The 14,143-nt window shown below is 33.9% G+C and overlaps 1 protein-coding gene and 1 pseudogene across 2 annotated transcripts; one reads left to right on the top strand and one right to left on the bottom strand.

The window, feature by feature from the left end:
• Positions 1-478: 478 nt before the first annotated feature.
• Positions 479-6,906, bottom strand: SKS3 (SKU5 similar 3). Its single transcript, XM_018118679.2, has 9 exons — positions 6,515-6,906; positions 5,219-5,328; positions 4,827-5,097; positions 4,591-4,729; positions 3,029-3,392; positions 2,388-2,753; positions 2,225-2,303; positions 1,540-1,736; positions 479-983 (listed from the first exon to the last, which is right to left on the bottom strand). The coding sequence occupies exons 1-9, from the start codon at positions 6,662-6,664 to the stop codon at positions 875-877; spliced, it is 1,785 nt and encodes a 594-aa protein (XP_017974168.2). The 5' UTR covers positions 6,665-6,906; the 3' UTR covers positions 479-874.
• Positions 6,907-10,404: 3,498 nt separating this feature from the next.
• Positions 10,405-11,492, top strand: LOC18612628 (uncharacterized protein At5g01610-like; annotated as a pseudogene). The gene is made up of 2 exons (XR_016024182.1): positions 10,405-11,098; positions 11,200-11,492. The product of XR_016024182.1 is annotated as an uncharacterized protein At5g01610-like (transcript).
• Positions 11,493-14,143: the final 2,651 nt, after the last annotated feature.

The following is a 14,143-nucleotide window of genomic DNA, read 5'->3' on the forward strand; positions in this document are numbered from 1 at the left end:
AATGTTTGTAGTTGGATACATTACCTGCAAAGAATGGACCACCTTGACTCTACCGACCATATTTACTATGCATTTCTTGGTATCCTCAACTCATCTTGGTGGCATTTTTGTAATAAAATGAAAGACTACTGGTAGACTTCGATCATTGCTCATGGAGGATTGAAGTTCTCTTTTTTTTTTATTTTTTGTCTTTTGTCTGTTTCTGGTCAATGCCTTGGCCATTACCCATTACTCCCAATAACGCCAATTATGCATCCCCTGTTTGATACTCCATGTAAGAAGAAATCGCAAGCAAAGTGCGTGTGAAATGCTCTTGATGCATGCAATGCTTGATTACTTTCAAGTTTGATGATTCAAAGCAGATATTGGAGCAAATGGTTTATGACTCTGCAAACGAAATTGAAATGCTCGACGAGATTACAGAGGATAATTATGCCCCTCGGGTCCACAAAAACAGTGTCTGTAACTCATCAAGCAATGGAAGATTACAAAATACATTTAACTAAACATGAAGAGATTCAACAATACCATGGGCTAAAATTTTGCATGATACACTACCAAAAAAATGTTAAATTACAGACTACCAGTACAATTTCCTTTACAGTCAATTGCTCTTCTTAAAACTTCTATGTGCACCTATTTCAATGGCATAACATGCAGTTTTTCCAGCAGGTTGAATGATACAAGTTCAACAAGAATAGTACAAGATTTTCAGGTAACAAGATTGTAAGCTACTCGCTGTCCATAATTTTGTTTCCCAACCAAACTAAGGCCATCTGATCCATAATCTTACTATTTTCCACTGACAGAGGCTTCGTATTGCTGGTTCAGCGGTAAAATTATGGTGCTTACTTGATTTTCTTTCTCACTATTGTTACCTGAGTGAATGCCCAATTAAGGCCATGATTAACAGAATGAAAACTGTTTTACTTGAATCAGAAATTGATGGTGCACCAGAAAAATTAACCCTTTGAGCCTGATCCCTGTAATTACAGAGAAAAATAAAGAAATTAGCAAACAATAAAAGGAAAATAGTAGCAAACAAGTTTGTAGAAAATCTCCAACACAAAAGTTGTACTTTTACATATCCTATTGGCCTTGTGATAGCATTTCTTGTGGGATCTTGGCAGAACCCATAATCCAATTTTCCTTCAGTAGAATAACGATATTGTTGTACCAGAATTTTTTTTTTTTTTCTAGAGGAATGTAGTAGTATCCTTTTCCAAAATCAAGGTTGTTCAATGAAGAATATGAGCATGAAATTTTCTTTTTCTATAATCTCTCGATAATTTGGGCATGCAGTGATTCCAAGAGTTTCCACCTATATCACTTTTAAAACTGGAGTAACTTTAACAAGATGCCCTGGAGATATAAAGACGATCATTAACACTAACAGTATGACTAAAGGAGGGAAACAATCTATACTTGATCAATTGAAAAAGTGAAGGTTCAATCTAGAAATCTCCATGAATAATTCCCCCATAGGAAAAATGTAACAAACTATAGAAGAGACCGAACCACATTGTTTGGAGATCTTACTTCTGTAATGACGAAAGGATACCACAATATATGGCATTTTCAGGCAACGGAACCTCAGATTGGTCAACCTCTGGATTCAAAACACTCACATAAACTTCTTGGCCTAGATACCATGAATCAAGATTCTGCGCACGTAGATTCCAAATGCCCGCATTGTCAAGAGAAATCAAAATTGCTGTCCAGGCTCCAGGAAAGACCTGCAACCAGGTATAAATGTTAGGAGTGGTTGTTCATACATGAGAACTTAAACATATAAAAAATTTTCAGTAAGGTTAGTACTCAACTACTTGAAAATATTTAATAGGAAAGTACGTTAAAAAGGCTAAAAGCAGAAGGTAGCTACTAAGTGTAAACTTCAAAACCTTAGATTGAAGGATAAACTCAGTTTAACAAAAGAAACCACAAACTAGAAAAATCTTGCTCTTTTTCAATGATAAAGATAGTCAAGCTTCCTTAATCTGAGCACTTTAGGCTAACTTTTATAAGCCCTACAATGAAGTTGGACTGGCAATTTCTCAAGAATAGTTTTCCCCTTGTTTTGTTTCTCAAATCAAGATCAAGCTTCCTTTCAATGATTTGATAAAGATCTCTTTCCTGTTTTCTTTTCTCTCATCCTTTTCACCACATTTTTACCGAGCAGTTTCATCGGAAAGCATTTGTAATCAAGATTACAAGGCAGGGGTACCTGTGTTGTAGAGCGTGCAACACCATCCCATTTGTTGTATGTGCCTCTGCTATTCTCTGTCCACACCCCAAAATCCATACTGCGATAGTGATGGAAATTTGTCAAATTCATGCATCCCCACATCCGAGGAAGAGAAATAAGATATCAAAAGCTAAAAGCTCACCCTACAACAAAGAATGCATAGCCATCCAGATGGTAGCTCTGTACTGTGGTGTCATTGTTCTGAAAGATTATTTCCATAAAACCTTTGAAAGTACCATTAATTAGAGATGTATCAGTTTTGGGAGGTCTGTTCATCAGTCTATTTGGAAAATCAAGCTTGTAGACCCCGGGAATGTTGAACTGCTGAGCAAGTTTTATGGGCGTTGAAGGTGCTAAGTATGAAATACCATTAAGGGTCGTACGCCATTTTCCATCTATAAGCTCTGCAGGCCTATTGAGGATCACATACACGTCTGTCACGATAATCTGGCCATACTTGAAAGATCCTTGGGGGTTCGGACGTGCAGCACCGGCAGAGACATTCCACCTATAAATGCACCAGAATGACAAAGATATAGTCAGCGTACCATAGATGAGAACTTCATGGTTTCAGTTTAGCAGCACATTCAGCAGTTGAAAAGTCAATTTCATCTTGACCATAACATCTGTCAGCATTTAGATAAAGGAAAAAGCAATCTTTACAACTGCTCAACATTTTAAATATGAGGGTTTTTTAAGCATACAATTCTTATAGCAGCTCAAAGAAAATTTTCTAGTATATTTTGAACTTTGATTAAAAAAAAATATAAAATGAACTACAACCTTATTGATCTTGCTTGATTCATTGAGAAATATGTGTCATAATCATTAGGAGGATCGGGGAGAGGACCTGAAGCCGGTCCTTGAGAATTGGAGTAGTGCAAGATAGCGACTCCAGTAACTTTAGTCCAGTCAGATGAATTGACAAACCGAGGACTGGCTACAATGTAATAATCATTGCTAGCATTCTGGTCCATGGTAACCAAGAATGAGTACGACTGGCCCACATGAATATCCATGTTTGTGTAGTTTTGCTGAACTGTGTATGATCCTTCAGTCTCAACAAGAAGTAGGTTGTGGTCTTGGATTCTGAAATTCAAGCTAGTTGAAATTCCAACATTGTGGACCCTGAAGCGGTATGTTTTTCCTGTTTCAGATAAAATATTAAACATCTGGCTATTACCAGAGGCACCAGAAAAGGGAAGTCGATGGTATAGTGTCAACAGAGTATTGCAGCAAATTCCAAACATATCACATTAATGATCCAAACATAGACAAAGATATTATGTTGTAATTTGTAAAACAATACAGGGCCACAGGTGGGTATGACAATATAATCAAGCACAAGGACACAGCAATACACATGGATTTAGAATTTCATAATATTAACATAAATATTTAATAATAACAATGTAGCATTCATCTGCTTCGAAATAAATCTCAGACAGCAAGTTATGAAAAGAAAAGTTTCTTCACCAAAATACAAAGAGCCTTCTCATTTTACAAGTTATCTAAATATATTAAGTTTAATCCGATTCATGTCTATACAAGCATCAAATACATATGGATTTAGAATTCCATAATATTAACATAAATATTTAATAATAACATGGTAGCATTCATCTGCTTTGAAATAAATCTCAGACAGCAAGTTATGGAAAGAAAAGTTGCTTCACCAAAATACAAAGAGCCTTCTCATTTTACTAGTTATCTAATTATATTAAGCTTAATCCAGTTCATGTCTATACAAGCATCAAATAAGTATAGACAAGTGTCACGACTAAAAAGTCTGACATCACATGGCCATTTTTCACAAGAATTCAGGTAAACTGAACCATATCTAATTTCTTGTTTCCAAATTTTCAATAAACACAAAGAACTACAGCATGAAAAGAACCAGAACAGAAGAAACTGGGATTCTGTCATAAATGCAAGTACAAAACCAGAAACGCATCCCCCAAAAAAATCAAGTGCAAAAATATTATTAGTAATTAATTTGCAAAGCCATGAAAAGCAAGATACACTTGTCTAATGGTATGAAAATGTAAAGCCATGCTTCAAATTTCATGGAACATCCAAGCCTGCCCTCAAAAAACTACCAATGAATTGATAGGTATTTTCAGATGTCTAGCATATTGAATATCTGCTATTATCCTTCATGGAGCATGTACAAATTAAACCCATCATCTGGGACTGGCCAGAAGCCTAGAACAAATATACTTCTAAAAAATATGGAAGATGGTATGATTTATGTATATATAAGTTTATTCCTACAAGCAAGATAATGTTCAGTGAATGCAAACAACAGCAAACCAAGCGTTGCACGCACACCTTCAGTTGTGTACCTGGTTCAACATTTATGATCTGGTAAAAAATCCCATCTTTAACAAGCGTTTGATCATAACGATATGGACCCAGTCCATTGATGAGGATACCATCGGGAACTCCAAGGTCAACTCCATTTTCAACATCTTTCCTTAATCCCTGTTTTTGCACAAGAGCAATTGTTTAGTACCCAAAATTTCACTAGATTAGCTGACAGACACAAAAAGCATTGAGCTAAATCAAAATTTATGCAGACCTTATGACTCTTAGTATACCAGTCACTAATAAAGATAGTAATATCACCATCAGGTATCCCAAAGGGTAGTGGAATGACATCTCTGTTGTTTATGATAATTCCTCCATAGCCACCTGCAGCTCTTTGGAAGTTTAGGGAAGGGAAGTAAAAGAAACTCCCTATTTGATCTTTGACCTGAAACTCATATGTCCAGTTCCAACCAGCAGGAATCGGACAATTAGTACCTAAAACACCATCTTGCCAAGAGTTTTTCCTATGTTGTATACCGTTCCTGCATTAAAAATCAATATTAAGACAGATATCATTATTTTTCCTTTTTGATGGAACCAATTAATTGATTTATCTCCTTCATTTGATCTTTTTTAATCCTTCATGGCGCATGTTTTTTTTACCATGTAAGCAGAAGTGGCTCATCAAGATTATTCTTAACATTGACAACAATATTCCAATTTGTAGTGACGTTGAGGATTGGTCCTGGAAACTGCCCATTAATACCAATCACCTGGAGTAATGGTATTCAAAAAAAAATGTCAGCAGCCAGCGTGCATCAGCTCTATGTAAACAACCTTCCAATGATCAACATATAACATAGTTTTGGGCCATACTTCTGACTAAAAGGTCATAGCTCATGACATGAGTTGAGGTGCTGAACAGGCAAGACATAGACCAACATATGGATTCCAACATCATTGAGACAAAAACTACAACAAACTAAGCCTTTTCACTATGTAGGGTTCATTATTTGGGTCATATTGCACCATTGTAATTTATCACATTCAAGACCATAAGCACAAATTACTAACAAGTTAAATTCAAAATATGGCAAAATGCCACTATTAAAAAAAAACAAAAGTTTTAGAAATAAAGGGGAAAGGGATACACATATTAGCCTCCATGTACGGTGAACATGTTCTGAAGTTTTTTGCTTCAGTATCAGTAGTTTGAATTACTCATTATATTAACTAGTATAATTTATGAATATATTTCATGGAAGTTCAACATTTACTGCTATCAATTCAGGAGATAAACAATTTGAGATTCACCTGGAATTAACATACTACAACAGCCTTTGAAACATGAATTTTTTTTAAAAAAAAATGCATATTAAGGCCAGTAAGTTATTCAAAGTATAAATTCTGCATCACCAACATAAATAATTTGACAGCAAGTAATTCGCTCAGGCCAGTATGTTATTTAATGACAATATTTGGCATGGTACAGACAAAAGCTACCATTTTTGGAATTAAATTGCCTCCTCAACGATGTTCAGAACAATTATTAGGCAGGCATACTAGGCAAGCATAGTCTATATTTGATTCTAGGGACCGTTTTCTTGCCATAATTAAATACCAAGTGCATGTCGAAAGTTCCTAGTTATCTTGATAACATGATTAGGCAACTCCAAAACCCAACTTCTCAGAATAGGATAGTCATTATCATTTACTACTTCAAAAGAACCAGCAGTAATTTAACTCCTTATAGTTACAGTAAATTCAAAAATTAAACCGTAACTTGTTCACTTAGCAGAGAAAAATGGAAATCCGCAGAGAATTCAACATATAATTCACAACATACCATTTTTATCCGAAATCCTAACAACCATTAAGCAGTAGAAAAGAAAGATCAAATCTTGAAACAAGTACATCAATTCCACAAGCAGAAGAAAACTGGACGAGAAGATAATGAACCTGTTGTTTATAACCAAGAGGAGAAGTTGTGAGGTAAGAAACAGTCCAGTCATAGAAGACAAAAGGGTCACCTGCCAAAGAAGCAGTCACCAAACATGCCAGCACAAAGAAGAAGAAAGAAAGCCGGAAATAGGGTGACCCAGATACCATTGGATCTCTCTCTGGAAAACAGGTTGGGCTTTGGGGTATCTTATCTTCTTTGCTTTAAAGATAAAGAAAGAAAATTTCGAGTAGTACAGTGTTGGCTAACTGGGTTAGTGAGTTTGAGAGTGCTGAAGTTGAGTCACATGGGAAAGTGGCAGAAGGCCATGTTTGGAGACAGCTCGGGTGGCGTTTGAGGCGCCTGTTACTTCTTGTCTGGTTTTGGGTCCCATTCTTTTTCTTTTCCCCGTTGTCTAATTTCAAAAGACAACTGACCCACCATGACTTTCAATTTTAAGAAGAGTAGGTCCAATCAAAAAACAAAATGCGTTAGTTCCTTGTTAGAATGGAAGTTCATCAATGTCTTAGACACTTGTTAAAAGTAAATAAAGTAGAAAAGCTGGAATGTCAAATTCTTTTTACCGACAGATTAGGGCCCTTTCAAGTGCAATTTGCTCTTTGCATTCACATAACTGAGCTCAGTTCAATCTGGATTCACTTTATAATAATTTTTCTTATTAATTCTTCTTCACAGATCAAGCACTGTCAGCTGAGCATCGATTTTTTCAGACATGTACCTTTTTTGACACCTTGGTTGATCCCGAAGCCATTCTTCAATTCTTTTTTTACAGATTTTGATGGTAGAAGCTTTTCTTTTATCCAAGCAAATAATTACTTGTAAGTTTACACAGGCTTCTCCCTTGAGGTTGAACTAGATATCATCACTATCACAAAAGGGACGTCAACTCTAACACGACAAAGGAACAGGCGTCCGAATTTTGGTTTTTATGGTAATCCTCCACCTTTTATTTTGTTTAAAATAACTTATACTTTGAAAGATAAAGTTTTTTCTATCACAGAAATCGACTATTTCATATTATTAGAGATAGCATGACTTGTTTTTATTTTTATTTTGCTCTAAAAAAATCATGCAAATAACATAATATTACGTGTTGACAAACATTCAAATGTTAACTTTTGATTAACAATATACATATATTTATATTTAAATCAAATATCCAAAGTGCCGTAATGTATATAATTTTATTTAGAGTCAAATATGTTTTTATGATTTTTTTTAAAGCAATTTATCACTAACGGTTAACTAATGTCTAATTACATTAATCAAAATATTATTCATCATTTTATACTCATATTTGCTGCTAATGATTGAAATGAAAAATATCATATAATTATATCATCATGTCACATCATTATCCATTATGAAAATATCAGCATGTCACATGGCATAAAAATAACATATGACATTTTCACTAATAACAGTGAGTTAGTAATTAGTGAGAATGACTTAACTGGTTCAAAATTAAAATATATGAATTAAATTAAACGTGATAAAAGAATAAAGGCATAATGCTCGAAAAAACCCTTAAATTGTTTAAGAAAATTCAAATAAACCATTATTCTTTTATTACACTCAATCAAACTTTTGTACTTTTATTTTAAGTCAAATAAGTTCTTATAAATAATGATTGATTAATTATAATTAGTCAAAATATCAATTGTCATTTTTCTAACATGACATTGATGTGGAAAGTAAAAAATGTCACATAATTTTATTGTCATATTACATTAACATGACATATCATCATCTATTATTACCTATCATCATGCCGCATTATCATTTATTATAACATGTCAATATGTCATATAATATAAAATGACAAGTAGTATTTTAATTAAATCAACTATTAGTCACAATGGCTTATTTAAGTCAAAATAAAAAAATACAGATACTTGATTAAACGTAATACAAGTATACAAATTTATTTGAATTTTTTAAAATAGTTTAAGAGTTTTTTTAAATATTATGCTAAAAATAAAAATTTATTTAAAATTTTTTGTATAGTTAATAAGTTTTTTTAGGTATTATGTCTAATATATTTTTAAATCTTAGCATTCATGAATATAAAGTTTATTAGTGTTTTTAAGTAATTTTATTTTCTAAATAACAAATTTACGAATAAAATTTTGTCACATCCGTGTCCAATGGACTATTTGCAGCCCATCTCTGGCATGAAGGTGATGGCCCAAATGAAAAAAGCTCTGGCCCAAAGAGCTCAAGCCCATCAACATCTTAATTTAAAAAAAATACATACACTTAAAAAAAACTTTCAAACTATTAAAAATATTCAAATAATTTTTTTTATTACATTCAATTAAGTTATTATATTTTTTATTTTGAATCAAATATACATTTATAATGAATGATTGATTAATTATTATTAATCAAAACATCATTTATCATTTTATGTAAAATTGTATACTAACATGCCATAATAGATGATGATATGTCATGTTAACGTGGTAAATTGACATACCACATAATATTTTTCATATTTCATGTTAACATCATATAGATATAAAGACTAATGATAATTAATCAACTATTGACTGAAAATAAAAATATAAAAATTTAATTGAATGTAATACATGAATAAAAAATTATTTAAATATGTTAAAATAATTTAGTAATTTTTTTAATATTATATAAAAAAATAGCCTTTTAAGAAGAATGTAGTAATGTACTAGTGATTAACTATGTTATCTTTACTACACAAACACTAGTAACAGATTTATTGACTTATCTCTGATTCGTTTTAACACATTGAAGATCATTTATATTAATAGAAGAAACTTTATAGTAATTGAAATTGAGATAAATTGTGATCTCTATATTCTTATACATATTTGTTAGTAACTTCGTATGCAGGTATTGATTAAGAGTTGGTGGGCTAAGCACATGATGGGTAATGAAGCGGATAATGTAGGGGAGTTAATCATAGCGTATGAAATAAAGTAGTTGACGGAAATGATACAGATGCCTTCGCAAAAATACAAGCATTATTCACAAAAGACATGCTTAGAGATTTTTTATGTTCCGATTTAATGCCCTGGAATTATTTGTTACTATTATTTATGTCAAGACAAAATCATCATCATCATCATAATCACGCTTCAACCCTCCCCCATCTTTCACATGCTCTGTCCCCCCTCCCATTCTTTCCTGTTTAAATAATTATTTTCTCCTTTTTAATTTAAACAACAGAACATCTATTTAGTATTTAATTTCCAAATGATTTTTACAATGACAATTCAATACTTAATTTCTTACAATTTATCAATTAACCCCTTAAATTTTTTGAAAATGATTTTTTTTTTTTTTGGGATAGATACAATATTCTTAACTACTAGATGATAAAAGAATTCATGTTTTAAATGTTTATATCACATTATAATATATACTTATAAATTATTCAAACTACCAAATCAACTCACTTACCAATGGTCACGTGTTAAAAGAAAATAATTTTTGAGATAAAATTTAAATTTATTACTTTACTTATAGTGATAAACCGAATTTATTATTCATTTTTGAAAGTATGACTTTTCACATTACGATTTTAATTATTTTTTCTGAAATATTTTTCACCGTCAATTTTTTTACTGAACCACGCTCCTTAGAAGTGCGTCTAGGCCACTAACGTTCCTCGTGTATGAACAGAGTCTGGAATTTACTGAACCACCAAGTCCAAACAAGAAACCCCGAAAATCACACGAATAAGCAATTGCGCTATCACCTAATCAACGTGGCAGTAAAATACTGGTTTAACCGAAAGATAGGGAAAAACCCAAACCGTAGAAGATAACGGCGAGTGTCCAAAAAGGGTGGGATGGGACCCCACTCTCACTGCCAATAATTGATCATTCTCCTAATCCTCTCTGTACCCAAGCTGGCAACGCTGTCCCCTTCCACTTCTCTTCTTCTCTCCTTCTTCTCCCAATTTTCCCTTCGTCCCAAAAGTTCCTTAAACCCTAACCCTAATCTCTTCATCCCCTTTCTTTCTTGTAAATACCCTAAAAGATTTTCCCCATCTCCATGCTCTAACAAAAAGAAAAAAATCCCTCCGTCCCCCCAGAAAAAAGAGAACGGAAAAAATGATCCCTTTAATTCCTTCCGTATTTCTTTACTTCATTTTCATCTTCACGATTGTGAACGGCGAGCAGGATTCTATTTACGAGATCCTAAAGGCTCATGGCCTGCCCATGGGGCTACTTCCGAAGGGGATAACCCGATTTGACTTTAACGATACGGGCCGGTTCGAGGTTCATTTGGATCAGGCCTGTAATGCCAAGTTTGAAAGCGAGTTGCATTACGATAGGAATGTGTCGGGGACTTTGAGTTACGGGCAGATCGGGGCGTTGTCGGGGATTACGGCTCAAGAATTGTTTCTTTGGTTCCCGGTTAAAGGGATCCGCGTCGATATTCCGAGCTCGGGTCTTATTTATTTTGACGTCGGTGTCGTTTTTAAGCAGTTTTCTTTGTCGTTGTTCGAAACGCCAAGGGATTGTATGGCGGTTTTGGATTTTGAACCCGGTAATTCAATTCGAGATGGCAAGTTTGTAGCTGAAGCAATCGCCAAGGTTCAATTTTGTTCACTTCCTTTACACTTAATTAATTAATGCTTCGTAAAATATAAGTTAGTTGAATAGCAGAATTTAACGTTTTATGATATAATTTGTAGAGTCTACCTGCGAACCTACGATATGAATTCGATCAAGAAAGTTTTGGGAGGAATGATATTTAGAAAGGTGGAGAAAAGAAGTGCAATAGCTCAATCAGTTTAGCTCTCAAAGGTTTTTATGGGGTCAGGTCCCCATGCTGTAAATTTTCGTCGGAGAGTCTGCTCTAGGAGGTTGTTACATTTCCATCCTGTGTGCTTCGCTTGCGTTTTTTCTTATTCTATATAGTGCAGAGTCGTCCACATGCCTAGTCCAGCGGCTCCTGTCTATGTGAGGATGGCCAATGACGCGAAAATGGAAGGTTGGGAAGCTATATTTTCGATGATAATCATGGTTGGTTTACCCTATGGAAGATAAAAGGAGATGGGAGCATTTGGTCGGCGATTTCAGGTGATTAAATCTTTGGAATTTTATTCATATGTTAAAATTTTCATTGTATTATGAATATAAGCATGGTTGTTAAATTAAGTCTCTTTTTGTTGTAGTATAAAATTTTAGGTTGATGAGACAAGAGCACGTTCATGAATCAATGATGATATAAAGTTCAATAATAAAACTATCTCTGCTTTGTTTCAAATTTTATTGCTTGGCTAGCATTTTTTACAGGCCTTGTTATACTTGATTATTGTGTTCCCCTTGTCTTGTTGATTATTTTTTTATCTTTATTTTTCCCCTGTTCCTTATCAGATATTTGTACTATGAGTTCTATAATCTATATTATTTTTGGGGATGAGTGAAATAGAGGGAAAATATGGGTGGGCATACTAAGGACTTCGTTATTTGATTGCCTTTTTTTTTTTTCGTTTTCTTTAAGGGACTTATACTTACATTGTTATGCTCAGGTCTAAACCTCGATGGAATCTGTTTTCATTATCAGAGAGTTTGAACAGGGGTTTGTGACTTTGTGTAGTGATAGTCATGGGATTTTATTTCTCCTAAGGATTTTTGAACTAGCATGCTCTTCTCCAAGATAAAATTTTGATTTTATGTTTTTCCTTTTATTTTCTTTGGCTTTGGAGAAGGGTTGTCAAAACTTTGCAAAGTTAGTGAACTTTTGGGTATCTACCGAATGGGCGGTGATGCCTTATGTTTATTTTCTAGACATGCAATGAAGCAGTGAGAGGCTTTCAAGGTAGCTGTTTTAGTATCTAAGTTATTAGATTTTGGATCTGTTAGTGTCCAGAATCAGAGAATCACTGCATACACAGTATACTTCAGTACAACGTTCTGTATCATGGAGCTTGGTGAGATTTTCTGAATGTATTAAGTGTATAATTTGTCTCTTCTTCATCCTTAATTGTCAATTTCCCGTTTATGTAAAAGCATGTAGATTGTCATATGAAATACTGGCTGGATGTATGCCAATCTTATAAGCAGTAATTTCTTGGCCTTGAATAACTTGATAGTGATATGTTGAACAAGAAGTCGGATGTACCAATTGTATAAGCATTCAAGTTTGGAATGTTTGAATTGGGCAAACCTGCTATAAACCAGTGTAAAAATTGGATCTAATTTGTCTTGATTTCCTCAAGGTAAAATTTAGCATTTGCCTTGACTGGCTCTTAGGCTTGGCTGATCCTTATCAGATGGCTTTGAACTTGGCCAATGGACCGTCTTTAATTTTATTTGGTAAGTTGGATTTTACGCTTCAATGCCCTCCCTCTGTCTAGTCAAGGACACTGTTCCTTTTGCACGGTAGATGTAGATTTTTCCTTTACTGTCCCGTTTTGAAATGGACACTCCAAAAGGCTAACATTCTTTTCATTTCTGATGGGGTTATAGGTTATGCTAACACTCTTTTCCCTTAATATTATTGTATCTCAGGTAAGCATGCTAGTCTTTTTCCATTACTTGGTCCTGCTAGGTAACATTGGAGCTAATAGGTGCAATTCTTAAAAGTTAGATGTTGGTTATGGAAGAATAGCATATTGCAAATTACTAAAACCTTTCTTATTATACAAATAAGATTATCCAAAGTGAATCTTGTTGTTGGTTTACTGCTCTTGCTGGAGGCATTATTGTCAACAATTAGAAGAAAGAGAGGTATACCTTACAGTTGTTTAATAAATGAATTGGGTGAAGTGCATTATGGTTTCAAAAGTGTAACTTTGAATTGAGATGCTGATATTCAAGCAGCAAACGTTTATTTCATCCTTACCATCTTAGTACAGTCTGTAGAAGAATCATTTATTTACTTAAGAAACAAAAATTTATTTATTATATGCTTTGTTGATGTCATGAAATTACTGATTGTGGTCAAGATTCTGATCTGAACTGAGAATCAGAAGATTGAAATGGGAGAGAATGAATGTGGGGTGGGTGGGGTGGGGTGGAATTATATATGGCATGTGATGATAAAGGCACCACATGCCACCATGTCATAGGATAGTGGAACGACAGTATCTAATATGTCATCTATGCATTGTAGCATTATTGAGAATTGACAGTGATAGATTCGGATAAAAAGGTCGGCCTATAACTTATTGGGATTGGCAAGGAGAACATGGCCCTTAAATTTCTAATCTGTTTTAGACATTTTAATGAGGTTAAGTTGTGACCTGGGGCTGGGTATTTGTTAAGATGTCCACACCTTGTGAATGTATGAACAGATCCTTTTAGCAGTAAGATGATAATTTCTAATGGGTTGATGTAATTACGGGGTATTTGTCAGGATGTTCACACCGTGAACGACAAAATCAGCTGTAGATTTGAGGTGTGACAATGACTTGTATTGCGAGTAAAGTTAAAACCATTAGAATGTGAGGAGTAAAAATGAAACGAGATCCCATCTCCTTCACTTTAAAATTATTGGTCAAATGCTTGTATGGTGTCTAGATTTGTACTTATTATTTGGAAAATATTTTGTTAGACAACATAGGAATCTTCTTTGCCCTCAACTTTACCATGCACATTCACTCCAAAAGTATTAATTTTATGCACGAAACT

Source organism: Theobroma cacao, chromosome 1 (genome assembly GCF_053813885.1).
Source record: "Theobroma cacao isolate CCN51 chromosome 1, ASM5381388v1, whole genome shotgun sequence".
Classification (NCBI taxonomy): Eukaryota; Viridiplantae; Streptophyta; class Magnoliopsida; order Malvales; family Malvaceae; genus Theobroma; species Theobroma cacao.